Source organism: Phyllostomus hastatus, unplaced genomic scaffold, assembly GCF_019186645.2.
Source record: "Phyllostomus hastatus isolate PE091 unplaced genomic scaffold, TTU_PhHast_1.1 phas_scaffold_1674, whole genome shotgun sequence".
In the NCBI taxonomy this organism is placed as follows: Eukaryota; Metazoa; Chordata; class Mammalia; order Chiroptera; family Phyllostomidae; genus Phyllostomus; species Phyllostomus hastatus.
In genome coordinates this window covers 5,305,223-5,333,058 of record NW_025334011.1, presented here as the reverse complement: position 1 = coordinate 5,333,058, position 27,836 = coordinate 5,305,223, and the positions used below count along the sequence as shown (strand labels likewise).

Here is a 27,836-nt window from a genome sequence, read left to right as displayed (position 1 = left end):
TTCTGGGACCATCCTTAAGCTACAGCATTGCAGGTCCTGCTGCAGAACACACGACACGGGCAGGTGTAGAGTCCTAGCCCATCCAAGTGGCACACGGGAAGCTCCTTCAGGTCGGAGACTGTGGTCCTGTCTCAGTGCCAAACACAGGTCCGCTGTTCCCCTAATTCCCTGACGTTTACTGTGATAACACTTACCTGGAGGACAATATCTCCAGAGACAAACAAGCATGGAGAAACAACCATTCTCTTGCTTGCAAGAAACTCTCTGCAGCTTTCTTATACTTTACTGATGAAACTGGCTCACAGTCCTAGGGAGGGACTCTTTTCTATCAGGATTTCTAGTGAATTTCCCATGCAATCGATCCTTCTTTCGGGGCTGCCTCACTGGCACTAGGGTTTTGCAGTCACTCCTTTCCATCATCACCGTTGTCCTACCTGGTCACTGTTTCTTCCCACCTTGACGACTGCCAGGTGTACAACCCTGCCCATGATTAAGGACCTCCCCAGCCACGGTGGGTAGAGAAAAAGGTGGGTGGCGGGCACAGGGTTAAGTGTGGAGGATCCCTTGCCTGTGTCATACACATACCCTGCACCACACCCCACGGGTACTGCCGGGCCTTGGCCATCTTGTTGCCAATCTTGACCTCTTCAGTGCTGCCGACCACTGCAAATGGCAGGTGCACCTGCCAAGCAACACAAGGACAGAGAGACAGTGAGTCCTCACTTAATGTCATCAATGGGTTCTTAGAAACGGCAACTTCAAGCAAAACAACCAAAAAATGAAATCATTTTACTATAGTCTAACTGATATCAACAAGTGTTAATTTCCTATGGCATATTTCTGGTCACAAAGACATCATCTAACTTTGAAAGACCCAAAACACTTCTAAATAGAGAAATATATGTGAGCTACACATAAAGAAAGATGAATAGAAACAAGTAAGATCATTATATTCCAACCTGCTGATTCTAGTTCATGGTTGAGAATGGTCAGAACCTCTCCTGGCAGCTCTGAACACCAGGAGGGACCCCCCTCTAGACAGAACTGGGCACACTCACACCCACACTTGACTGTGGACAAATTGACTGGGACAATTTAGACACACGTGAGTTCACCTAACGTGCACATACTTGGGATGTGGGGGGAAAACCGGAGTCCTAGGAGAAAACCCACACCAACACAGGGAGAACGTGACAACTCCACGCAGACCGTGGCCCCGGCCAGAAATCCATCCTTTTTTCACTCATCAAAGTTCTGGTGACATGACGTTGAACAAAATGACACTACTCAAGGACCTGCTGCAGTTGCCCGCCCTGGCTCTGGCAGACGAGTTTTCCACCCACCTCCATACTCTCCCCGCTTCTGTTGGCCTCTGCTCGGTGGCAAGAGAAACTGGGGAAGGCAAAAGAGGGGGAGACGCTGCAGTCCAGCTGGGGTGGGCTTCCTGCACCCCCGCTCCCCCACCCAAATGATGAATACTTGATAAGAGCTAGACCCAAGGGGAAGCTGCGTGGGCCTTTGCCACTCTGCAGGGAGCTTTAGACACAAGCTGTGCCAGACAGTGGCCACTAATATGTGGCCCTTGGCATCTGGAAGGGGGCTGGTGGGATTGAGAAACTGGATTTCACTTTGCTTCAGACTCAGATCTTGTGAAAAGTGAAGAACCAGTTTTGTCAATGTAAATGCAAAGATGAAAGGGAAATTATCTTTTTGGAACCTATTTTATATTTAAAAGTTTTTAAGCATGTGAGGAGTGACTGGGTGTGCATCCAAGTGGGGGTGTGCTGTAACTGTACAGATATATGCTGGATTTCAAAGACTTACTATGAAAATACCTCATCGGTAATTTTTATATTTATTATATGTAATGATAATATTGGGTTAAATAAGTTCTTAAAATTAATTTCACGTTTCTTTTCACATCTTTTAAATGTGGCTACTAGAAAATCTCATATTACTTGTGTGGCTCATACTATATTTCTATTCAACAGCACTGCTTCAGAGAGCTGACTGTTTCACAAAATTCAAGTCAGAAACACCCCACAGCCCCCACTGTTGGCCCAGGCCGTGCACCCAGCCTCATCTCCAGCAGCCATGGTGTTCGAGACAGCTGAGTGTTCCTCGCTCATTTGTCTGGGAGCTGTGGCTATGTTCTGGGGAGAAAACAGCAATTCTGTCTTTTTCCTATTAGCATATGAGAATAAGAACACTTGAAAAGATTCCCTAAATCCAGCTGTCTTCCACTACAGATAAGCTGAGAGAGGCAAGAATGCTTGAAAGCCAAGTCCTCTCCCACAGAGAGCTCGGCAGAGTCCTCGGCCCAGGCTGCCTGAGAGGCACCCGTTTTCTGCTGCTCTAGACACTGCTGCTGTCGAGGTCGCCTCCTGCTCCGTGGGGAGGACAGAAAGCACACCCACCCCTTTCTCCAACTCCACGTCGGGAACTGACATGTGTCCCCCGAAGCTGAGGAGCAACAGGACCCTTCGGGCCAACACTGTGGTGTAACGACAAAGAAGGAAAGTGCCGCCTCCGCTCAAACTGAGTGACAAGCAGCTGCCACGTTTCATGCGGGATTTCCTCGCCCAAAGTTGTTTGCAATGAAGACCTAAAGAAAATTTCTCGGTAAGATCTAGATTAATTTGGGAATGTCAAAGATCTTCAGTTCTATTAATCTGATAAAGAGAGCAAGAAAGCAAAAGGTTCATGGGTATTTTCTTTCCAAGAAACTTAACACAATTTAGTTTCATGACTGTGCAAAATAATTTAAAAGAATAGGGGGAGATATAAAGAGAACATCGCATGAGATTCATTCATGTACCTCCCTGAACCCCACATTGGTACCCAAACTGCAGTTCTATGGCGGAATAAACAAGTGGCACCTGAGGCCAAGTCTTGGACAAGGGTACAAACAGGCACAGCTGCTTGGCTCGGGTGGCAGTCAGCATAAAGGGCGAGACTGTCAGCTCTAGAGCGAAGCTGCCTGGGTTCAAATCCCATCTCTGCTGCCAACATCTGTGCAATCTTAGGTGCATGGCTGCCGTTTCCCATATGTCAGGTAGAAATAATAATAGTGCTTCCTCATGGGATTATTGCAAAGATTAAGTGTAAAACCTTGAGCCCTGGCTGGTGTGGCTCAGTGGATTGAGCACTGGCCTGTGAACGGAAAGGTCACTGGTTCAATTCCCAGTCAAGGGCACATGCCTGGGTTGCGGGCCAGGTCCCCAGTTGTGGGCGATTGATGTATCCCTCACACACTGATGTTTCTCTCCCTCTCTTCCTTCCTGCCTTCCCCTCTCTAAAACATAAACAAATAAATAAAATCATTTAAAAAAGTATAAAGCCTCAAACAGTACCGGGTACAGAGTAAAGGTTCCATAAATGCCAAAAATGTCAGGTGCTACTATTATCAGGAAGCTCTCAATACCCAGATCCAAAGAATTTTAGAGGTGGAAGAGACCTTACGTATCACTTTGATCCAGTACAGGAGTTCCCTCCAAGTTCTCTCCCCTAAGTGAGCTGAAACAATTTGTTGTTTGCCTACCACTTGTGACGGGACCCGCTACTTCCGTGGGTGTCTATTGTACTGCGGTGGTGCCGACAGCCAAACTTCCTACCGGCCCAAACCCCTCCCTGCTCTCTTGCCCATTTGGTTTGGTTCTGTCTTTAGAATAAGTCCAGTCATTCTCCCTTAGGGCAACCTTCCTTTCACACGCCTTCACACCTACTTCCCAGAAAGACTCAGCTCTCCAGTTTCTTCCAGAGCCTTTACTACCCCAGCCACAGAAGGAGGACAGCCAGAGCGGGTCATGCAACTCGGAGTGTGACCAGAACAGGACAGAGTGGAGCAGGACAATCTCTGCCTTAACAAGATCCCTGCATTTTAAATTCATACAATAACAGCCCCCGAGAGGAAGAAACTTACATTTGCTCCCAAAGTCCTAGTCATACTGGGATTAATTTAAGGAGGAAATCCTCCCTATATGAAAATAGCCCTCTGTAGGAAAGTCCACAGGCCAAACTGAAGAAACAAGAGGCAGTTTTGTGAGTAACTCTGATCTCCTAAATTACGGTGGCGAGCATCAGGCCATGAGCAGGACTGGGGGCCCGAAGGCCTGAGGGCTGGGCTGAAATCTCAAAGCTGTGGTTAACTAGATGGCCTTGACCAAGTCATCTAATTCTCCAGATGAACTTCAGTGTGACTCCCTTTATATAAAATGTCCAGAATTGGCAAATGTAGAGAAGAGAAAATAGATGAGTGATTGCCTATGGTTGAGATGGCTAGAGAATTAACAGCTAAAAGATACATGGTTTCTTTTTGGGGTGATGAAAATGTTCTAAAATTGTTTGTGGCATTGGTTGTGCAAGTCTGTGAATACACTAGAAACCACTGAATTGTACAGTATATCAATTATATCTCAATGGGGCTATTAATTTTTTTAAAATGTCATTTGTTCATTTAACAATGGCATGATTAGACACAAGTTTTCATGTTCAGATCTCCTAACAAGAGTAGAATATACCTCAACCTTCCACAAATTTAAAACTTCAGACTGCCGCTAGCACACGTCTGAATCAATTTTTAGCATGTATTTAGATAAGGCCAAATTCTTTCGTGGCTTCTAATTACATTTCACTGAAGGTAACCTACAATTGTAAGAATTCCAAAGAGCTTTACCAAACATCAACAACTCGAAAAGAATGCTGCTTTTACAGAAGTTGTGCATTCCCAAATGAAAAAAGGTGCGTGGAGTCCCTGTGGCTCAGATACCCAGGGCAGTGGGGGGAGGCTGCGGCTATCAGCTCGCAGGCAGGGGCTCACCAGGAGAGACCCTATCACAGGCACACTTGGACTGAAGTGTAGTCATTGATCTCCTGACCCGTTCCTCCCTGTGATGCGGGAAGTACACCCTCAGCTGCCGGTTTACCGAATACTTCAGGAAAGGGTGGGGAAAACAGAAAAGGCAGGAACCAGTCCCAGAAGCCAAAGTGAGGCAGGCGGATGTGCTTCTGCCAACCCTGGCACAAGCAAGTGGAGACCTATTTCCTTTAGGCTGCTTTATGGGAAATGGAAATGGGCTGGCACTCCCTTTCCACAAGATTTGCTACAGAAATCGTAATTGTTAGAGTGGGAAGGAAATTTGAGATCATCTCATTCTAACTCTCCCATTTGGTGGACGGGAACACGGAGCCGCAGGGTGGTCACGTGACTTGAAACAGCGGCAGAGCCAGACCACCTTGAAGACAGTGGGTTCCCTGCCAGTGTTCCGGCCGCTCTGCAAGGCCGACACTGAGACAAGCCTTCAGGAACATCACAGGTCGGTCCTTCCTTACTCGAGGACTTACACTCATGGTTGCATTAATCTCGGCCACGGTTTCTTCATCTGTGGGGAACTGATATATCTGGACTCCATTGCTGACCAGCTCGCTCATGATCTTACTCTTGAATTTGTGCAATTCGTTCTTGGCGATGGTGTCAGCTTTTGCAATTATTGGAATGATGTTCACCTATAAAACAGACACTTCCATTTTTACACAATTCCCATGTAAGGAAAATAATTAGACGAATGAATAAAACATAGCAAACATAAATACAGATTATAAAACTACACTTTAAAAGATATTTAAAATGGGACTTTTGACTTAGATGCAAAATTAGGAAGACATGGGATAATCTTTTGGTTTTGTCTGCGAACACTTTTACTTCCTCCCATCTGCACTGAAAGCACACTTGTAATTTCCTCTCTTGGGCCACCTCATTCTTTACCGAGTAAAAGGAAGTGCTACTCCATGACAAATAGCGATAACAAAGAAGCTATTCTTTGAATAAGCAACCACTCCTTTGAGGACCCTCCCAGCTCCTTTAGGAACTGATTTTTGCATGTTCCTCGCAGTATAATAATAAAGTCTTCCGTAGTTAGATCAGTGGAATATTCAGCTCCACGCAGGATAACATCTTTTCTTTCTTCTGATAACCTGAAAACTGCCAGGAGAAGAGCACCTCGGTATTAACCAGAACAAAAATGGTTTTACCTACTTTAATAATTTTCAAAATCACACCTACTAATTCCTTTGAAAGTCAGCTCCCAGAACTCCTTCGTGCCAGAATGAGACCCAGTGCCAAAGGCTGGGCTTGCTCTCAGAGCAAGGGTGATAGAGACCAGGGAGCACTGGGAGTTGGGCAGATGGCCGCAACAAGAGCTAAGGGTGTCCTGCAGGGGGAGCCCAGACCCCAAGGTGGGATAGTCTCCCAGCTGCTGCCGGCACTGTCCACAGGATGCGTTTTTAAAGTTAACTTTCTTCCCCTCTCTGGTAGGCACAGAGGTTTCCATAGATGCTGCTGTCATCCAGTACCTGGGGCCATGCTCCCTGCCCCACCCTGCCCCAACCTGCCCCCGCTCAGCGAAAAGGGGCCAGCTCTGAAAGAAAGCAGTCAGGCCAGGGAAGAGAGTCTTTGAAGAGCTTTTCCAGGTCATGTCTGCATTCCTCTGCTTCTCCTTTTATCCCAAGAGCCCAATCAAAAATCCCCGGTAAACCAGAATGAGAAGACATGCTGATAGAAAAACCTATTCCTCAACCAACTCCCGATCTCGTCCGGCCTGGGCTTCCTCCAGCACACAGCAGACAAAAGACGCACCCGTGACAGTGGGGGGCACGTTTGGGTCAGGACCAGGGGAACAAAAACGTCCCGGTTGTTCATACGGGTTGTCTTTTGCACACGGTGAATACTCAGTGGATATCCGCACAGACAAAAGGGTAGAGGGTCATTGTTTTCTGACAATTTGATCAGAGGAGAGAGACAAACCAGGCAATTTAGATTTAAGGTCTCTTTTTCCTCAGTGGGGGGTACTTGCCGACCTTTCCTGAAATGATCGTATATCTGCCTTAACCCTTCACTTTACCTGTATAAAGGCACCTTTGACGATTCCGTTCTCAGGTGCTCCCTAGCACTGACTTGATGACGGTATCCATTGTCTGAACGCAGTTTAACTTGCCTTATGGTGACTTTCTTTTTTAAGCTACTTTTTAAGTTTGTTTTGCCTTGTTTTCTTTTCCTTTTTAAATCAGCTCTACTAAACACACACAGTCCTCTGTTGGATATTAGCCTCACGTGGCCTATCGCTGGGCCTCCGTGAGGAAGCCACCGTCTCTCCGTCCTTCCCATGGACTCTCAGGGACAGGACAGCACGGGGACGGCCTCAGTGCCCAGCGTGCTCCCCCACGGACGGCCTCCTGCAGCCGGATCCAATGACACGAAGGAGGGTTTCTATGTATTCCCCCAACAGCACTCCAGCTGCAAAGACCCTTTCAGGCCGAGGAATGTTCTTCTGTGACCCGGCGCGGGAGGCCGAGGAGCCCGGCCCTGCTTCGGGCCCCCGCAGGACCTGCGCGGGCCGGTTCAGACGGCGGCCCGGGGACGGGCTGACCTTCTCAGCGTCCTCGCACTATGGTGCCTCTCGGGAGAGAAGCATATTCTACAACACAACTGTTCGGACAAAAAAAAAAAAAAAAAAAAAGATACCGAACAAAGCCTTCTAAGATGAGACTTTTTACTGAACTCAAAAGGAAGTTAGAATCTAGGAGAAAATCCCATAGCTTCATCTTGTGGTTGTTCTCGTTGGCTGCTGATTTATTTCAGAACGTATTTATGTTCTGTTTATGTCACAATGAAAAATTAACCGAAAAGTGTATTATCAAATGTTATCAAACTTATCAGTCTCTTCCTTCCAGCACTGTGAAAGAGAGAGGTAGGTTATCAGTGACGACAGCTCAGGGGTCAAACTAAAACTCAGACTTCTTTCCAACACGTGGGTGCGGCTCTTATGACCCTTATGACCCTTTCCTACCTCCACTGGGTAATTCCCCAACCTTCACCAGAGCATACACTGATGCTAATGTAAGAACTAAAAATACTTTGTAGCAAAGCCACATGTCTTTGTTTGTTTGTTTCGTGTGTTTTGTTTTCTCCTAACATCTAGACAGGTTTTGAAGCATTTTTCTCACATTGCTCAGACCTGCGGTTCTATAAACCAGAAAACACAAATGATGGGTTTGAGGGGAGGGGTAAAAGGATGAATGGGCAGAGCAGAGAGGGTTTTTAGGGCAGAGAAACTACTGTGTGCGATCCTATAATGATGGATACAAGTTGTTACACATTTGTTCAAACCCATAGAATATACAACAAGGGTAAACCTTAATGTAAACTGCGGACTTTGGGGGATTGTGGTGTATCGATGCTGTTCATCAGGGTGCCACCCTGGTGGGGGAGGCTGTGCATGCCCCGGGGCAGGGGGTATAGGGAAACCTCTGTACCTCCCCCTCTTAATTTTTGCTGTGAACCCACATCTATTCTAAAAAAAAATTGTCTTTAAAAAAAAAAACAAATTACAATAAGAGGAGAGAATAAATTGGGGCTTTCAAGTAAAGGTGATCTGCCAGTACAGTGGAGGGGGCCAGAGTGGCAGTGAGTACCTTACTGTCCAGCTTCTTCATGGTGACCAGGTCCAGGGACTTCAGCGAATGTCCAGTAGGGGCAATGAAGTAGAGGCAAGCGTGGATCCTGGTGTCGTGGTAGTTGAACAGAGAACGTTTGATCTTCAGTTCTTCTTGCAAGTAGGCCTCAAACTGGGCATCAATGTATTCCACTATTGGCTTATAGCTAGAATGCAGAAGAACGCTTTCTAAAACACACTTTCAGGTCTGCATGTTTCTACTCACACACTGTTTGCGCAGGTCCACGTGGCACAGCGCCCCAGGGAAGTCTGCAATGTTCTCTCCTCCCTGATAGCCGAAGCCCCAGTTCTACAGTGTCCCAGGCCCTCTGTCCTCTGGCCCCTGAACACCTCTCCAGGCGCCCTTTCCCCACTGCCCCGGGCTCACCATTGCCGTCCCAGCCAAGCACAACAAGCTCTGCCTCCATGTCCTGCTCATCTAGCCGCTGTACCTGCAACAGTCTTCTTCCTATTATTTTCCTGGCTAACATCCATCCTTTAACACAGAGATTATAAACACATGGGGCATGCTGTCATTTTCCTTGGGGAGCCCGCGAAGATACTGCTAAGAGATTGTGGCAGTCTTTCCTCCTGGGGCAAAACGGAGCCTCCAAATCTGTCCCAACACGGTGGTTTTGACAGCTTGCACCAACTGACTGACATCGGTGCGCAAAATAAAACTGGCTTGTGACTTCGGGATATGGCGCTGCCTCCTGCTGGGAGCCCTTCCCTGGCCGGGCATTCGGCTGTGCCTGCAGAGGCGCGGGGCTCTCTGTGCTCTCGCGGAAAGCCCTGTGCACGTTCCACGATTGCAGCTATAAATGAGAGTGCCTGGACCATTGTGGTCTTCAGCATTCTAAATTTATGATTTAAAGATAATTTTAGGATTTAAAATTTTATGATTTAAAGATAAATTTTATAACCTTCTCTTCTCAGCAAATCATAATTCAAATCTTTTTTGGATTACTATGTATGATGATGCTATTAACTGACCATAAATGCAACCATTAATAGCATTTTGAGAATACTTATTCAATAAACCACATGTTCTCTGGAGATTAAGTGGTACGTTAGGTCACCACATAAGCCCTGACCTCTCTCAGGTCTCCAAGGGAAGTCGGAGTCAGCAGCAATGAGGTCGGTCTACGAGGAATACAATAGGTTAGTTCTCCTCAACCTTGCTACACTGCTGACCAATGACTTAAGCTTTGAGAAATAGAGAATCCTTCCAACACTGAATCCCAGGGCTATGAATTAACTGAAACCCTTGAAGGGGAACTACCAATCTTTTATAATGAAGATGACAGCAGACACCTTAAGAGAAAAAACAAACAAACTACAAAGCAAAACCAAAACCAAACAAAGTCAAACAAATTTACAACTCAAACCAAAGCCATCAGATAAAAGCTTTTGATGACATTTCCCCTTGGTAACTTATCACAAACAAACTTTAAGCAGACAATGTCTCCAGAGGTTTAAAAAAGGAAGTAGAAGGTGCCTCAGCAATAGTACTAAAAAGTTCCAAATCATGAAAATGCCAAAGTAAAGAATGAGCAAATGATGAGTCTTCTATGTTCTCCGATTTTAAAATAGAGGCAGGTGTTATATAACAATAGTAATAAGCAGTGTCATCATAGGGTAGTTGTATGGGATGGTGGTGAGAAGCAGAGATTCAGACCAGAGCACCCAAGACAAAAATCTAGCTCTGCAGCTTGCTCGCTGGATGACTTTGGGCTCGTTACTGAATCTCTCTGTGCCTCAGTTTCCTCCTAGGTAAACCAGCGACAAGAGCAGTATCTGTATCAGAGAGCTACTGTGACAGTGAGAGAGCTAATATATGCAAAGGACTAGCTGATTAAAGTAAGATATAACTATTTCACAGTAATATAATAAATAACAAATACAACAAAAGCAAGCCTGACTTTTTAAAAAACTGAGAAAAAAAGAGAACTTTACCCCCACCCGGTTCCATGGCAACTGCTCCGCTGCTGAGCTCAGGTGGGTCGGGAAGTGCACCTCCTGGACGGCCCAGGGCCCGATCCTCAGTCTCCCCAGTCTCCCGACACGGAGAGACTGGGGAGCTCCCCCGACACCCTCGCAGCCCCAAGGAGAGGAAAAGCAGCTCACAGCAGTCGATCCTTTTGGTCTCCTCCCCAGTTCCTGATTTGCTTCTCAGCACCTCCTCCCCAGCAGTTGCCCAAGTATGTTCTGCTTTCCATTAATTTCCCTCTTTGCCTCTGGTTTTGATTCTGATCCTCCAAGATTCTGGAAGGTAGAACATCTTTTCTTTTCAAGTGAGAGATGCTTTCTGCCCTGGATTCATTGTTCCCTTACATCTCTGGTTTCCCGTTACAGTGTCCTGACCAGTCTGCCTGCCTCCTGCTCCCTCTGTGCGGTCGCCCTGGACAATCGCGGTTACTCCTGTGCCTCACCTGCTGTCTGACAGTGATGACTCACAATCCGCCTCTTCCAGCCCACATTCTTCACCTGAGCTTCAGACTCATCCATCTGTTTACCAGATATTTCAGTCTGCTCTCCTAACTAAACGAGTCCAAAATCAAACTCCACCTTGTTGCCAAACCCGCAAGGGTCCTCAGCACAGTGAACGGCACCTCCACCCACACCACTGGTCAGGTCTGAAGCCTGGGATTCAACCCAGAGATCCCCCCTCCTACCTCCCACACATAAAATCCCACCCATTTTGTGTATCATTATACATTAATAAAAAATGTATTCCAGGAGAACTCTTTACTAAAATCACATTTTTCCTTGTCAAAGATTTAATTATGTTGATGAAATAGTTTCCTTCTGATGCATAACAAGCCAGTAGAGCGGCTGATACTCCCCTTCACAATCCTGTGAGCAAATCCTCTGCCCTCTCTCCTACGCCTTTCCACTTCTTGCTATCAGCACAGCCATAAAGATAAGGACACTAAATCCCGATTTTGCCTTTTGCTAGTTTCCATTCCTATAGAAAGGACAACTATTTATATTCCTTTTGGCCAATTCAAACTTCTCTGGATTGCAGCCATATAAATCAGAGGAAATGGGGGGGATCTTATCTAGCCCTTACATTTTCACATAATTTCCTTTTATGGCATTGAGATACTCCCTTTTATCCACCACTCATTTTCTCATACACCTCCAAGCATTAAAAACACAGTAAGATGAGACATGTCTGATGCTGAAACTGATGGAAAAAACATTTATACAATGTTTTCTATCCACCCAATCCACACGCTGATCATTCTTGCAAAACAGCCAATGCCGTCTGTCATCCAGGGGCTGACTCTCCACTTCGTATGCGACCAGGCGCCTCCCATAGATTTGTCTCTACCTTGTTATGTTAGCCCTGGTCAATATGCCTTACCCCTCAACTACCTCCACCAAAGTGTATGGGAGAAAAACAACAACTTAGAGTTCAAAGACCAGTCTACTTCAATTCCATGTTTATAACTCTGATGAAGGTTTGGTGAGTTTGAGGGTTCTCTCTAACTGAATTTCAATCATCCATGCTTTTCAGGGCTGATTATCATTAGAGTTACTGATAAGCCATTGACAGTCTACCTCCCTCTCCCAAATGCAGGGCTAATTATTTAATTTCCAGTTCTACAGCAAAACTTGCTTTACCTTCTTCTCCAGACCCCTTTCCTTCCTTCTTCACTGAAGGGTACAGACGGCAAAACAAGGAAGCCCTTAAACCACCAAGAGTTAATCACACTATTAAACATAACAGGAAACCTTACCAGATCTCTCTTCCTGCCTCCTTCTAGCTAGCCTGGTCCCAGGCAGATAATGATGCAGGAATGCTGACATGTCCGAAGCCTACATAAACAAACTGGGACATTCTTGGCGTCTTACATCAATGGCAGAAAAGCTTGCTTAATCCCCAAAGTAGTAAAATAATCATGGGCTTAGAGAAACAGCACATCCTTTACCATATGGTTACATATCAATGCAAAAATGCATATCCCATTTCCAATTTCTTGATGGATGCAGGGTCTCTCTGCATAACTATTTTAAACAATAGTCATTTCAGTTTCTAGTCAATAGTGTCAACAGTGCCCTCCTTCTGGGGCACAGAGTTCTAAATGCCACTTCAAGAGGTTATGCAACAGCTGTCAAGAAATTTCAGAAGGAAAAAAATACCTGGTATCTAGGTTAAGTTAATATCACACTTCCTCTCTTCTAAATCTCCTTGGAAACTATTATTTGACCCAAATGAGTCAGATAATTTCTTAAAGAAGCCGCCAGCTGCAATTATGAAGGATGGGTATTGCACTAGCCACTTGCTGTTCAGTGCCGATGAATGTGCAACCCCCCAGTCTGATAGAAAGCCCCCGTTTGGGCAAGAGGCAAAAATCTCATGGCAGCGTGGAGGCAATGACTCTGAGCTGGAACAGCATGTGGAACCGTGGCAACAAGATGCTGGAGGAGGGTTCTCATTCCCACGGAAAGACATCCTGGAAAGGCCCACGGGCTGCCTTCCGAACGGAGTGCACACACACGATGTTCTCTAGCCCAGTCCAGGTCGGAGAGGGGCAGATCCGCCTCGCTCTGAGTGAGCACAACACCGGGAGCCCCCAGCTCTTTCCTGGGCTCCCACAATGCACTGGTGCTCTTTTCCTTGGCGCCAGGGTTTTCTCTTCATCCATTCCCCTTGACATTGCAAACAGCCTTCAGGCAGTACCCTCTCCATCACTGTGGCAGTGAGGTCATAAATTAAGAGCGACTGTTCAGCTGCAGGGCCTGAGCTCAGCTGCGTCCCACCCCCACACAATGTACAGATAGTCCATTTTGACCAGATGCAAACTAAAATCTCTCTCACTATATCTAACAATTTCTCCTGTTATTACAGGACAATGTTTATGAAAGAGCATTTAAGTTGCTCTATAGATAAAATAGAGCTCAGTGCTCAGCTACATAATGAATTAAGTGTTTCTCTATCACTACCATGGTGCTCACATATATCAGGGACAGTTAAAATACGGGGTGGGGCAAAAGTCGGTTTCCAGTTGTGGGAATGCCCAACAGTTTATTCTTGTATTATTATTTACTAATTATTGTATTATTTTTCCATATGAACAACTGTAAACCTACTTTCACCCCACCCTGTATATCTAGGCAAGATACACGTCTAGCTAAAATAGTTCAAGTTCCTCTTAACAAAACACATGTATATAATATACACAATTTTAACAAAAACAGAAAAAACACATACACAGAGAAAACCCTGGTGCTAATGCAGTTTCTGAGCCCTGAGCAAACATGCGATAAGTCACGGACGTGGTGTTTTATTCCCACAATGCTGTCACTGCTCAAAAATGTCTCTGGAAGCCCCCTCTGGAATCCTCCGGCCAGTTTTATTTTAACTTCCTCAAAAAAATTTTTTTTGAGATAAAGTGTAATATTTAAAATAGCCAGCCAGAAACTAAGATCTTCCCAACACACGTTTCATAAAAATGTTTTCTTCCCTTTGGGTTTTCAGGAGCAGCCCAAGGCAGAAGCCACGCTGGGACAGGGCTCTTCGTGCAAGCGACGGGGGAGGCGTTTGGTTCTGTGGGGCAGATCCGGTGGCCGTTCTAGAGACCTGGCCCCGGGGTCCCAGCACCAAAACTGTGTAAGGTGGTCAGTGGCAGGGTGTCTGCAAACTGTTCTGTCGGGTGGTTGTGTGTTTCTGTTTCTCTAGGTTGATTTTCCTGATGGGAAATCCCCCCAACCTGATTATGGTTCTCCTGGAAAAATATCCGAAGTTACCCTTTTCCTTCTAATAAACCCCTTTGCTGCCTATACTAGCTGAAATCAACTCCACTAGTTGATTCTGACCTCAAGAAACTTTCATTCTGAGAAGATTCTCAGAGGACACGCATGTCTTATCTTTTAGGCAATAGAGTTGGACTAGCCCCCATAATCAGTGAACCCCCATAATCAGCCTTTGATTTTACCAGGGATGGGTTCTGTTATTGCTTCATCCATTTATATCCCCACAAACTCCCAGCACGTACCTGTCATCCTTATTTATCTGGTCTCCAAATCCCACAGTGTCCACGATGGTTAATTTCAGCCGGACATTGCTTTCCTGAAGCTCATAACTTCTGGCTTTTAACCGGACTCCTGGTTCATTGTGAGTAGCTGGGTCACTTTCAAATTTGGTGTTGAATAAAGTGTCCATTAGCGTGGACTTGCCGATGCCCGTCTCACCTACAGGAGCGGAACCAGAGAACGCGTCAGTGCCCCTCAGACACCAGCCCACCTCACCGGGAGTTTCCATGATCATGTTTGAGAAACTTCTAAGGCAGTCATCATCCCCAGAAATCCCTCCGTGAAAAGACAGTGAGTTCTTTCTATGTGGGATGTATCAAATACCTTCCCAGAAATGTCTTCATACATTTTAGAAAGTATTTAGCTGAAAAAGATCTTGAACTTACAGATCAAGATACACTTTGTTGGTCCTAGGTAGAGGAGCAGACGCTGTAAGCTTGCTGGTGGTCAGTGTGCACTACAGAGACATAAAGCATATCTCTTCCGCTCCTAATTGTTGGTGCGCAAAACTGTTACTTAAAAAAAGTATATGGCTGAGTTTCTATTACTGGAAAATAAAGACTTATTCCATTTGTATTGAATTATCTGATACCATATAATATTGTCAAAAAGAATTACATTTTTCCAAACAACACTCTTGACAACAAGAGCAATAACAACAATCCCAGCCAAAGTTTCCAAGTGCTCCCTCCGCGCCAGGCCATGTGGGAAAGCTTTCAAATGAGTGATCTCAGTTACAGTCATGCCTCGGTACTCATCAGCTTCAGAATGGTACTTTGACAAGAAAAGAATGTTTCAGCACGCGGCGCTTGCTCGGGACTTGTCTCACTTGCTAGAATTTTAATGAGTCACAATGCTGCCCCCCCACCCCGAGAAAATGCTCGACTGTTCAGGACTTGCCGGTTTCAGCACTGGTCCCGAGTTCCGGAACACATTACTGACAAACACCGAGGTACTGCTGCACACCTCATCACAACCCTCCATGAAACAGGCAGGTGCTCCTGCACCTTCCACTTTACAGGTGAGGCACCAAGGCTTAGATGGGGTTTAGGTGACTTGCCTGAAGTCACCTTGTGAAGTGGCAGAGCCAGCTCTAACCCAAGTCTTTGTGACTCTAACACCTGCCCTGAACCAACACAGCATCCTGACTTTACTGTCACAGAGCACACCGGCCGCCTGGTGTTCTCCAGAGACAGCCGTGAATCTGTGCGAGTCCTCGACATTACTCCCACATCCCCCTACTCAGCTGGAGGCAAGGTGACAAACATTAGACAGTCTTCCCAGGTTCAGGGTGACGTCTCTGACAACGAAACGGAATCATGTTAAATAACCTACAACATTGGCCTTATTAATTCACATCGATAATTCAAGTCAGTGAGTGTTTATTGAGACCCTGACACATGCAATGCAGAGTGGCAGGTGCCTGATGCCACCACACGAATCAAATGGTGAGACCCGAATGTTCAGCCACAAAGAACTTTAGCCCGACCCTTCATAATAAAACCAAGTACGATTCTCCTTAATTCTAATCCTCATTAGTCAAAAACAGTTGGCAATATGGGGCAGGGCAGGGGGAGTGGTGCGGTCTAAACACAGACAACTGTAATTTAACAACAATAAAATAATGTAAAAAAATAGCTGGCGGTAAGAAAGAACCCATTTCACCCTTGTTATGAGTGGTGGTGTTAGTGACTGAATACGTGATGATGGAAAAGGAAAGCAGACATCAAAGAATTTTATCTATAGGAAAGCTCTTTTTTTTTTAACAATCTGGAAAGCCTCCTAATTAGACTTCCGGCTCAGTTTTAACACGCTAACATGTTGCAGCCCTCCCAACAAATCCCTGGAACAGCTCCTCTTCTAAAGGATTTCTATGGTGCCTTTTAGGATGGTGACAGTTCCACGGGGGAAAAAAGAACTCTGGGATTTGTGGCCTGGGGCAAGTCCCCCACTGTAATGGCAAAATCCGCTCACCCAACAGAAGTTCCATGTCACTCACCGCTTTCCAACACAATGCAAAAGTGAGGTAGGAAGGAGTTTTTCTGGATTTGAGCTTTCTCTAATTAGCAGCCTTATGTGGTTTGCCACCGACTTCAATGATTCACCCGCAGGATGAGTTGCTCGAGTGTGTCTGCCTTACTTTTTTTAACCTTTCCCATTGGGCCCCAGATGCATGTGAGATCAAAGTACTTCCTCTTCTTACAGCCTTCATTCAGCCAGCATTTTCTCACTGCCTACTGTGTACCAAGCTCTGTGCCAAATTCTGGGAAAGTGACAATGAACTAGCCTGCCATAGTATTCTCCATACCTTAGAATCCAACCTGGATACCAACTGGACTCTTAATTTATTATTATGGGAATAACATTCTAAGTGTCTGCCATAACCCCATTCCTCTTACAAGCAAGATGATTCTTGACACCCAGTGACTGAGAGGAACTGGCCAGGGCTAGCCCCCCGAACAAAGGCCCCCACGCAAGCCTAATCATTTCGGTCTGAGACAGTGCCAGTGCCCCTACTGGGCAGTGACCTGTCCATCCAATCAGAACTCCTCTCTTTGGCAGGTTGCTGTATATTTATTAAACTGTATTGTAACAGAACACTTACATAGTCTCAATGTCTCTCCCCAAAAGATAATTCTCAGTGACAAAGAAAAATAATTTCACAGCGGGAAAATGGAAAGACACTATCTTGACTAAGTGATCAAAGTGAACATGGCCAGCAATAAGCGCAGTGACCTGTGTGCCTCCTGCTATATGACCCACAGACAGGGCACAGCACATTGTGGTTGTGTACCTGCCCCAGTGAGCTCGGTCAAGAGGAGACATCAGGCAAAGCCAGACTGAGGGAGATTCTATAAAATAAAAGTTCAAAGCTATCAAGATTATGAAAGACAGAGAAAGACTGGGGAACTGACCCAGACGAAAGAAAATTTAGCAGGCACGGCAATTTAATGGGACATTTCATCCTATATTAGATCCTGGGCCAGAAAAAAAGATAATACTGGGAAAACTGAGGAATCTGAATAGGTCCGTAGATTAGGTTTTTTTCCTGTATTGTGTGTTCATCACCCCAAGTCAAGTCTCTGTCCATCACCAAGTATCCCCTTTAACCCACCCCCGACAGCAATCACCACACTGTTGCCCTTGCCGATGAGTTTTTTTCTTTTTTTTACTTTTCTGCTCAGTCCTCTACTCCACCCCGCCCCTTCCCACAATCTCTTCGGCAGTGTGAATGAAAGATACACAATCTGCACACATGGAAATGGCATAAAAAAGGAAAGATATACAGAGAGAAGCAAATCAGCAGAAGCCATGAGGCAGCGAAGGTTTAAGGTAAACTAAAGACGTGTTGATAGACCAGTAGCTGGGAAAACGGGGGAAAGACAGCAGACAGATACAGTGGAGCTCAGTATGTGAAGTTCATTCATTAATTGTACTTGAGCATTTACACGTGACAGAGGTGCGGGGGATAGAACAGTGATAAAAACAGATGATGGGAGCCAGTGCTTGAACTTGTGCAATATCCTGAATGCCGTTCCAGATCTCCATGAAGTCTGGCGGTGTAGCAGTTGGGACTGTTTCCTGTCTTCCTTACCTTCCTGAATATTCTTACCAAAAAGCCTCATCCACCCAAGAGTAATCTAAACTTGCCTGTGCTCCCTAACATGATAGAGCTCAACAAGCTCATATCCACGACTCATGATTTAACACAATAACTTTGAGCAAAACAAAGTTACTTACTAAGTAATGAATACAGAAACAAAACAGGGTCTTCACTCTGAAGATACTTAGAATCCAGTAGGCAATTCAATACTGTGGGTACTCTAGTCTTTTATGCATCTGTTACATGTGTAACTTTCTCAAGGGCAGCAAACTTTTCACGATGTACCTGTCTGCAGACCACAGACAAAGGGACAAAAGCCAAACTAGCTTACAAAGGCCTCTGTGTAAAGTAAAGATTCTGTCCTTGGAAAGTGACCCATTCAACTTTCATCTCTTTCCCCAAGGACAGCAATAAAGCCTTCAATTTCCACGGTGAGGATTCTAGGTTACCTCGACAGAACTGAAATTAACATTTCATTATACTAGGGTGAGAATTAGTTAAGCACATGTCAATCAGGAACCCCATGCCTTTTTTTTTTTAAGGCAAGGTAATTTTAATTATTTACATTAGGGTGGAAATTATGAACAATTAGCATTCCAGGCCCTACTTATAGCCCAGGGTTAATCAATGGGTTGGAAAAACCACCATTCCTCTAAATTTCGGAGTGCTTTACTTTCCATTTCTAGGCTCTGCACTTGTAAGAGCTGTAATTAGACACAGCTACTCTAGCAGCAGTATGATTTACCAAAAGCAGTTCAGTAAAAAATGACAGCTTTTTGGGATAAAAGTAATGATAGAACTAGGAGAGTTTTTCAATGTACTACTTTTTTAGTCCACTCTCTAGCCTCAGAAAGGACATATTCAATACTTTTTTGTTTTTTTAAATGAGTAATCAAAAGCCGACTAAGCATAGGTTCCAATTCAAACTAAACAACTATAGCAATATTTTGAAAAAATTAATCACTAACACCAACTTTGAAGCCTTTCCAAACTCCCTAGCAGAATACTCAGCACAAAGGAGGCATTTATGAAAAGTTAATTGAAAAGAAAAATGTTCCTGATGAACATTTATACTGAAATTTGCTACTTGATAGATTTTTCAGAGTTTGTTTCTTTCTGTTGTGAATGCAGCTGCCTAAAATGCTTACTTGTTAGAATAATTAGAGATTTTCTCTTGAAGCATTATCTGCAGTTGTTTCTCCTGCTCCTGCCAACGCTGGTGAACGTGCCATCCAATCGCAGTGGGAAGCGGTCCTAACGCTTCCATTCTGTTTTCAGGCTCATTTAATCTACAAGCTCTAAGCTGAACATTAAAAAAAAAAAATCAACAACCAGAAACTCTGTATTATTAATTAGAAGGTAAGTGCAGATTGATCAAATAGCTGATGTACGATGCCACATCTTTTACCGATTGCCGCTGCTGGCTACTTGAATGATCATCCAAGTAACAACTGGGCAAGCCTGCCTGCTCTAAATATTCTCAGTTTTAGTCTTGGTTGAGCCAGATAATCAGAGAGCTCTGTACCTAAGCTGTGTTCTTTTATCCCTCACAGAATCGCCTCTGATGAAACGTGCTTCGGCTGCCTGCATGGGGAACTTGAAACGACAGCACGAGACACTGGGCATTGTGTGTGCATCAGCTGCACTGACCTGGGGACGGACACTCAGGACCGAGACCTACATGAGGGGACATTCGCCATAACTCTTTCCTGAAAATCCACGGCAGAAATTTTTCCTGGTGAAGCAGTATTCCATCCCAAGCAACTATTTTACTCTAACTGTAGAGATACTATAAATCGGTCATCATTAAACTTTTAACACATATTTGGCACACAATATGTGTTCAGTAAGTACCTGCTGAATGGATTTCCTCTCTGTTCTGACCACTGGCATATTCCCGACACAATCAATCGCTATAGGCAGACCTGAGCGCTTTGAGTTCTGACTCTATCCCTGACTTCAGTTTAGTTTTGGTGGTTAATTGTGCCTTTATTCATTTACTCATTCATTTCATCCTGTAAACCACTTCATATAGTTTCCTGCAAAGCAAGATGGGATAAAAATGTTCATGATTTGATGGTAAAATCCCAGTTTATGTTGACACTACACCCTTGTCTAAAAGGATCTTAAAATGGTCTGTTTTCCTCTTCTGTCATTCCCCCAAAACAATTACAGTTGAGTTATTTTAAAATTTTCTATTTCCAAAATGTGTTATTCATTTCTTTGACTCCCCTATCGAACTGGTCCCTCTTCAAAAGCAGGGGCGTGACAGTACTGTGCCCATCTTTGGATGGGCACAGAGAACCAGCACGCAGCTGGACCAATGCTGGGGTTTCTCACAGAGCCGGTGTCACTTCAGAAAATGAATGAGAAAGGTATTTAAATTTAAAATTGCGAAGAAAGGTTGAATACTAATTTAGATGCTCTGGAGGAGTACAGCATGGGTCACACAGAAAAGGCTTTCTTTAAACCAAAGCGCAGCTCTGGGGTGATTCAGCGCATTGCCGACAGCAGGTGGGGAGGGAAGGAACCACGAAGTCCGGGGGTCCTGGTGCCCAGCTCAGCTCTCTCCGTTCAGGGAGCACTGCCCGCACACTCTGCACTACATTTCTTTCCAGGCCCTCACAGAGATGGCGCTAATAACAGACATTCAATTCAGTGTCCCTAAAACTAGACTGAACTCATGCCAGGACTAGTTTCTGTTCTGGTTTATTTCCTGTTTGCAACCAACAGAAGTTGTACCACAAAACAAAATTACAGTTCAAAGGCCTTTTTGATAAACATCATCAGTGTCCTTACTAGGTTCATAACTTCTAAAAAATCCTCAATTCCCTTCCATATTTATCACATGAAAATAATTTAATGAGCCCTGGCTGATGTGGCTCAGACGATTGAGAGCTGGCCTGCAAACCAAAAGGATCACTGGTTTGATTCCCAGTCAGGGCACATGCCTGGGTTGCAGGACCGGTCCCCAGTGGGGAGCACATGAGAGGCAGCCACACATCGATGTTTCTTTCCCTTTCTTTCTCCCTCCCTTCCCCTCTAAGAATAAAGAAATAAAATTTGTAAAAAAAAAAGGAAGAAAACAATTTAATGATGCTATAAACAACATACATGTATGTACATACTGTGCAAAAAATTACAAATGGACAGTAGGACAACAAGGAGAAAAGGAAACACCATGGGTACTCTTCAGCTGAATATGACACCTATTCCTCTAAGTGGCTGGCAAAGTGTTTTGATCAACTACAACGCTTTTTCATACACATTTATATTTAAAAACAGATGGACTGTTAACTGACAGTGAGAATTGTTTTCTTATATAGATACTTTGCTATAAAATATTTATGGTAAAAAGATTTGATGTGTTCCACTCTCTGAGGAAAACTATGCTTAATATTAATGCTGACACCCCTTTGTCCCGAAGAGCCAGTGCGGGCTCCATCCACAGGGCTCCAAAGAGTTACGGAAAAGAACCTGTTCGCTTGATACACTGGCATGGAAGGACAGCCAGGACTTACTGTGGAGTGAAAGAAAGAAACCACAGAAGAAGGAGCAGCATGATCTCTGAAAACGAACTAAAAATGAGCTTATATAATTGTGAGAGAGCTGTTATTGGGTTGGACAAAAAGTCTGTTTCATTTTTTTTTTTGTAAAATAGAAGACACATTTTTCATTTTCACCAATAATTTTATTGATTTGGATGTTTTCAGTAGGTTGGCTGTCTCCCACTATTGGCTTCTAGTGGGTAGAGGCCGGGGTGCTGCTCAACATCTTTCAATGCATCAGACAGACTCACAGCAAAGAATTATTTGGCCAAAATGTCAATGGTACCAAGAAACTCCACAAACCACTTTTGACACGTTTGCTCAGTCACAGCACCTTCTCCATACACTGCACACATCTTTTTGTGTATGTGTTTCAGTTGCATTTTTACCTTTCTTGAGACAATAAAGCATAACATGGCAAAAATGCACATTTTCTTCCATCTCTAATATTAAAATGGCTGCACAAAAATTCACCAATTTTTATAAGATTTTTTAAAATGCAAGCTGATATGACAGCTGTCACAATACAATCTAACAAAACTGTTTCAAGTGAAGTTAAAGACAACTAAGCATTGCTAGAGCCATCTTATGGAAAAAAAACACAAACTTTTTGGCCATCGCAACACATCTGTCCAGTGCATGCCTCTCCCATGCCCATCTCCTTTCCAGTCAAGTCTTCTTTCCTGTAGGGGACCTCCTGTGTTTGGGGGCTGGACTCACCCCATCTCTCACCCTGAGTGGACACATGACTTGGACCTGGTCCATCAGAGACATCCTGTGACTACGGTGAGACTTGTCAGGGTGCCAAGCTGGCAACCCTGCTATAGGCCATATTACCTCCATGGAGAAAAACTCTGAATGTGAACCAAGCAGAAGCAAGCAGGGCCCTGGCTGGTGAGGCTCAGGGGATTGAGCCCTTACCTACGTACCAAAGGGTCACCAGTTCAATTCCCAGTCAGGGCACATGCCTGGGTTTCAGGCCAGGTCCCTAATAAGGGTGCTTGAGAGGCAATCACACATTGCTGTTTCTTTCCCTCTCTTTCTCCCTCCCCTCCCCTCTCTAAAAATAAATAAATAAAATCTTTAAAAACAGAAGCAAGCGGTATCAAAAACCAGAGACACAGCCCTGAAGACACTCTCTGAGTCCCTAAAGCCAACTGTTCTTAATTATACCATTGAGTATGTGTATTACCTTTTCAGTGTTGGGGGTTTAAATCAGATTTTAGTAGTTCTCTGTGGAAAATTTCCTAATACAAGAACAGTAAGAGAGAGATGCAATGCTGCTGGCTTTGAAGATGGAGGGTCCAAGAACCAAGGAATGCAGGCAACCTCTTAAAACTAGAAAAGGCAAGGACACATATCCTCCCCCAGAAGTTCTAGAAAGGACCATGGCCCTGCAGATGCCTTGAATCTAGCCCAGTAAGACACAGCTGGACTTCTAAAGAACTGTAAAAATGGTAATAATCCTAATCATTAATACTGGTGTTGTTTCACCATGGCTGGTATAGATCAGTTGATTGAGTGCCAGCCTACACACCAAAGGGTGGCGATTCGATTCCCAGTCAGGGTTGTGGGCCAGGTCCCCACTAGGGGGTACACAAGAGGCAACCTCACATTGATGTTTCTCTTACTCTTTCTCCCTCCCTTCCCCTCTGTCTAAAAATAAATAAATAAAATCTTAAAAAAAAACAAAGAAACAAACCAAAAAACTGGTGTTACGTTTCCAAAAATATTTTCCAAGTACGGAAAGATGTAGAAAGTTTCTAGAAGAATCTCATAGTGTTATTTCTGTGGAATGGAAATGAGGATGAAGAAGAAAAGGTGGGGGTTATAATTTTTTAAACAAAAAATATGCATCATTTTTGTTAGTTTTAAAAATTAATTTTAAACATGTCTCAGGATGGAACCAGAATTAAAGTCTAAGAATCACAGGTATTATCACCCACCCAGGCAAGTCAAAACAGCAACTGCTTCAAAAATCCAACAGGGCAGCATGGATGTGACTTGTGAAGATTTCCAACCAGCATTTTGAATGTGCTGTGTAACACAAGGGGTCAACCAATGAGCTAACACACCCACTTCACACCACACACCTGGTTAAACCAGGTCCATCCAGCAAGCCCTGTGTCCCTGGAAGGCTTTCCCCTGCTTGCAGGGCTGGGACATAACTCTCACATGTATTTGTGAAGCTGATTTTGAAGGCAAGGCTGGGGGAGGCAGGGAAGAGAAGCCAGAATAGCAATTGGCCTACAATTTAGCCCACTTTTCAATAGAAAATCAACAAATTGCCAACAAATTGCTATGCTAATGAAGAATTGCAGGCTCTGAAATGAGCATTTATCGCAAGAGAAAAGGCAATTCATTTATGCTCCTCTGTGGTGCTAACTGCATGCAGGAGGTCCCCTGCTGGATTTTGAAGGGCTTCGCGTAGGGAAAAGGGGAAAGCATGAGAGTTGGCTGCCCTGGGTGTGTTTTTCTCCAGTCTTTCTCTGATTCGGCGCTGAGGACATAATACCAGACAGAGAGCTGCTCTGTGTGCAAATCAACTGTGGCTTTTCACTAGTAAATGTCTAGTACAGCAGCTACATTCAATGTGTTCAAATACTTTCAAATAGGAAAGCATCTGCCTCTCCCCCCTGATAAATATCATTAAAAAATGGTGGTTCTTCATTTTACTTGGGCAAGAGAAGTAAGTCTGTTGCATTCTGCCAAGCCTGGATGAAGCATGGTCCTCTTGGCTACACACAGAAATACAGAACTCCTTCTGGCCTCCCTCAGAGCGATGTCGCCGGAGTATATGCCCAGAGGACAATGGCCACAGAACAGTGTAGCCCAAACCACCTCTCTTCCATCCAGGCTGGTCATTCACCAGGAGCCACAGGGAGGTTGAAGGAAAGGCCATTATTTGCTCCAGGGACATTTTTTCTTCAAACTAACAGGAGATTTTTATTTCTATTTTTCTCTTTTTCCACCGTCTTTTCTACCTTCTTCCTCTTAGTTTAAAAGGGACATGGCTAGAGAGAAGAAAAATACCATGGCCACAGACCTGGCTAATGTGCAATGATTCCAGGGTATGAATAAATCATGCTGAGGATACAAATAAGTCAGACACTCGCCCACCAGGAATAAACTCAGGTCAATCTTAGATTCTAACTTAAGGACAAAAGGTTAATTTGACAATTCAGGCAGAAAATGTATTTCAAATATAAAACAGAATTTTAAATTGTTTTTTTGCTCTAAAAGCAAAATTTTTAAACATTGTTAAGTCTACTAAAGTAATGAGAATGGTTTCAGATCTTACTTACTGTAGGTAGGACATCTTTTAAAAGACTTCGATGGAGGAAATCACTGCGCTGCAGTCAGAGACCCTAGAAACAAATTCCTAAAAGGCTCGAGTGGCCTTGCTCTGCTTGTTCGTCTTAGTTCCTTCTTTCAACTTCTAGTGTCTAGTTAGGGTCTAAGTCCCTCCCCCCATCAAAAATTAAAATAAATGATTTAATAACAACATTAAACTGACCACTAACTTGACTGTGTGACACAAATAAAAATAATTTGTGCAACACCACAAAACTTAACAAAGCATTACCCAAATACAAGTTTCAGTCTTTGTAACTGTGTGACATATGTAGAGTAGGTATTATTGCCCAGCTTTCCAACTAAAAAAAAAAAGAGTGAAAATATCATTCCACTTATTTTCCTGAAATGTGTCCCTCTGACAGTCACCTGCCGGCTAAAGGTCAGACTCCTTGCTCGGCAGCCTGCGATGAGTCACTTACCGACACACAGGATGTTGAAACAGAACCCTTGAGAAGTAGACTTGTTGACCAGCTGGTCGGGAAGACTGTCAAATCCAACATGGCCAGAAAGGGACAAGTTTCGAAGCTCTTCATTCTGAAATTTCAGAGGGGAAATGTTTGAGAATCCATGAGCTTTGTCACCTGGGTACCACACATTACAGACTCTACCCTCTCCCTCCCTTTCTTCATGACATGCATGGAAAAAAGAGCTTCCCTCTCTACCCACACCTGCCTTGGCTTCTACACAATGGAAGGTACTAATAATTCCAAAGCCACACTCTTTCCACAAAATTGTCCATCTGATTCCCAAAGTGGACTGTCTCCCAAGGTGCCTCATGCCCTGTTACACATATACTAGTCTGGGGAATATTGAGCTTCTAGAGGTGACTATCTCAGATAGGTATTAAGAGACATAAAAAACTCCAACCATTTTGATAGTTTTGAATACTCAAGAAGAACTTTCAAATTATTCTCAACCCAGAGTAAAAACTAAGTAACACTCTTCCAGATACACTGATGGAGCTTTGAGAAGCGCACAGTGGAGGAGACATACTTGGTACAAGTATGGAAACTCTGTAACCACCAAAATGCAACATATTTAAAAACTGCTCAAGACACAAACTGGTCCCATCTCCTCCGTTAGTGGCACAGGCTTCTGGAGGCATCTGTGTTCTCTGCTACACAGCTCCTAGCACAGGCTCTCTTCACCCCGCCTCCTTGGGGTTCACCGAAGGAGACTGGATCAGGTAGTTATACATTTGAAAACTTGGGTGATTTAGTCCTGGCCACTGTGGCTTGGTTGGCTGGAGCGTCACCAGTAACTGCAAGGTTGTGGTCCCATCCCTGATCTGGGAGCAAACGAGGGGCAACCAATCGATGTTTCTCTCTCACATGGATGTTCCTGTTTCTCCCTTCCTTTCCCTCAAAAAGCACTGAAAAACAAAACATCCTAGGATGAAGACAGAAGTTGAGTGATGCAAAGAGGCCCACTCCAAGATACATCATGCCAAAGGTCAAAGATAAAGAGGGACTCTTAAAAACAGCAAGAGCAAAGAAGTTAGTCACCAGATGGTTGCCAGATGTGGAGGAGGGCAGTAGGTGAAGAGGTGAGGGGATAAGAAATACAAGTAGGTAGTTACAGAATAGCCTGGGGCTGTAAAGTCCAGGACAGGAAATGGAGTAGCCAAAGAACTTACACTGACCCACCGACATGAACAATGGTGGGGGGACTGCCTGAGGGAGTGGGAGGCACTGGGTGGAGGGGGCAAAGGAGGAAAAATCAGGACAACTGTAATAGCATAATCAATAAAATATAACTTATTTAAAAAGTTGGGTGATTTATACTGCTTTGTAAAACAGTGCCGACTGCCTTCGTGGCTCTGATGGCCTCCTACGGGTGCTGGAGCTAATCTGTGAATCCTCTCTTTCCAGGAAGGCAGAGGTCAGCTCTGGTCCTCCGATTACAACACCACAGCTATGGTGTGGGATTCAAGAAACTGGATAGTGAGAGCCTTCTTGAAAAGAAGACTCTTAGATATCTGGCTATGTTGCCAATGAACTTTATATTTAAAAGACTGAAGTTTGGGTAAGAAAAAAAGCCTCAAATATACATATTTTAATTAAAAAAAGCTCTGCCCAGGGTACTTAATATTTTTTAAAAATAAAATACTGGTTTTCATTATGGCTATTTGTGTTAGATAAAGATGGGAGTGATTTATTTTAATAATAAAGGACTGAGACTCCATTTCCAAATTGCTATGATCACTATATGGGCAGAAATATGCAACTTCCTGAATATAGTGAGTTTAAGCAAAAGTTTTGTGAATAATTTAATGTCTAAGGTCCTCGCCAGCTCTAAAATTCTGATTCTGTGAAAAACACACACACACACACACACAACACAAAAACGCTAAAAGCCATCACACCGCCTGAATACCATGGTGGCAGCTGCAGGTTTGAGGTCAATGGGACAGGGAACAGATGCTTAGTCTATGAATAGTTTCCTTGAGACCTGCCAACAGTGAATATGAGCCTCAAGAGGAGGCACTTATCCTAGCACAGGATGGCACGGTGGACAGCTCACCAAGCAGCTTCCGGAGCAGCCTCCGTGGGCAGCAGTCCTGGTAGCCGGCCAGGCCTCCCCAAACTCCACAAGGCCCTTGTGCTACCACATTACCTGGCCCTTCCTTTTCAGATACCTCAGTGGTGCAGACAGCAAGGTTTTTCTGGGGCGTTTACCACATCCGCCAAGACTTGGGGGAGGCAGATTTGAAAGGAGTTTGGGTTATATTTAGAACTCTTTCCAGCACAGCTGTGCGGTGGCTGTTGTGCATCAAGCCAGCAGAGGCCACACAGG

At 44.4% G+C, this 27,836-nt stretch overlaps 1 protein-coding gene across 9 annotated transcripts in view; it reads right to left on the bottom strand.

Annotated features, from left to right (window-relative positions):
- Window positions 1-27,836, bottom strand: part of SEPTIN11 (septin 11) — an 88,251-nt gene that overhangs the window by 17,434 nt on the left and 42,981 nt on the right. For 8 of the 9 annotated variants that reach the window (XM_045857763.1, XM_045857766.1, XM_045857762.1 and 5 more), the window contains exons 2-6: window positions 25,460-25,574; window positions 14,495-14,690; window positions 8,470-8,656; window positions 5,344-5,505; window positions 586-682 (exon numbers count right to left, since the gene is read on the bottom strand). In XM_045857763.1, the coding sequence (XP_045713719.1) occupies window positions 586-682; window positions 5,344-5,505; window positions 8,470-8,656; window positions 14,495-14,690; window positions 25,460-25,574 (757 nt within the window). Of the gene's footprint in view, window positions 1-585; window positions 683-5,343; window positions 5,506-8,469; window positions 8,657-10,445; window positions 10,603-14,494; window positions 14,691-25,459; window positions 25,575-27,836 lie in introns of those variants that run through there. The other variant, XM_045857770.1, reaches the window with a different exon arrangement.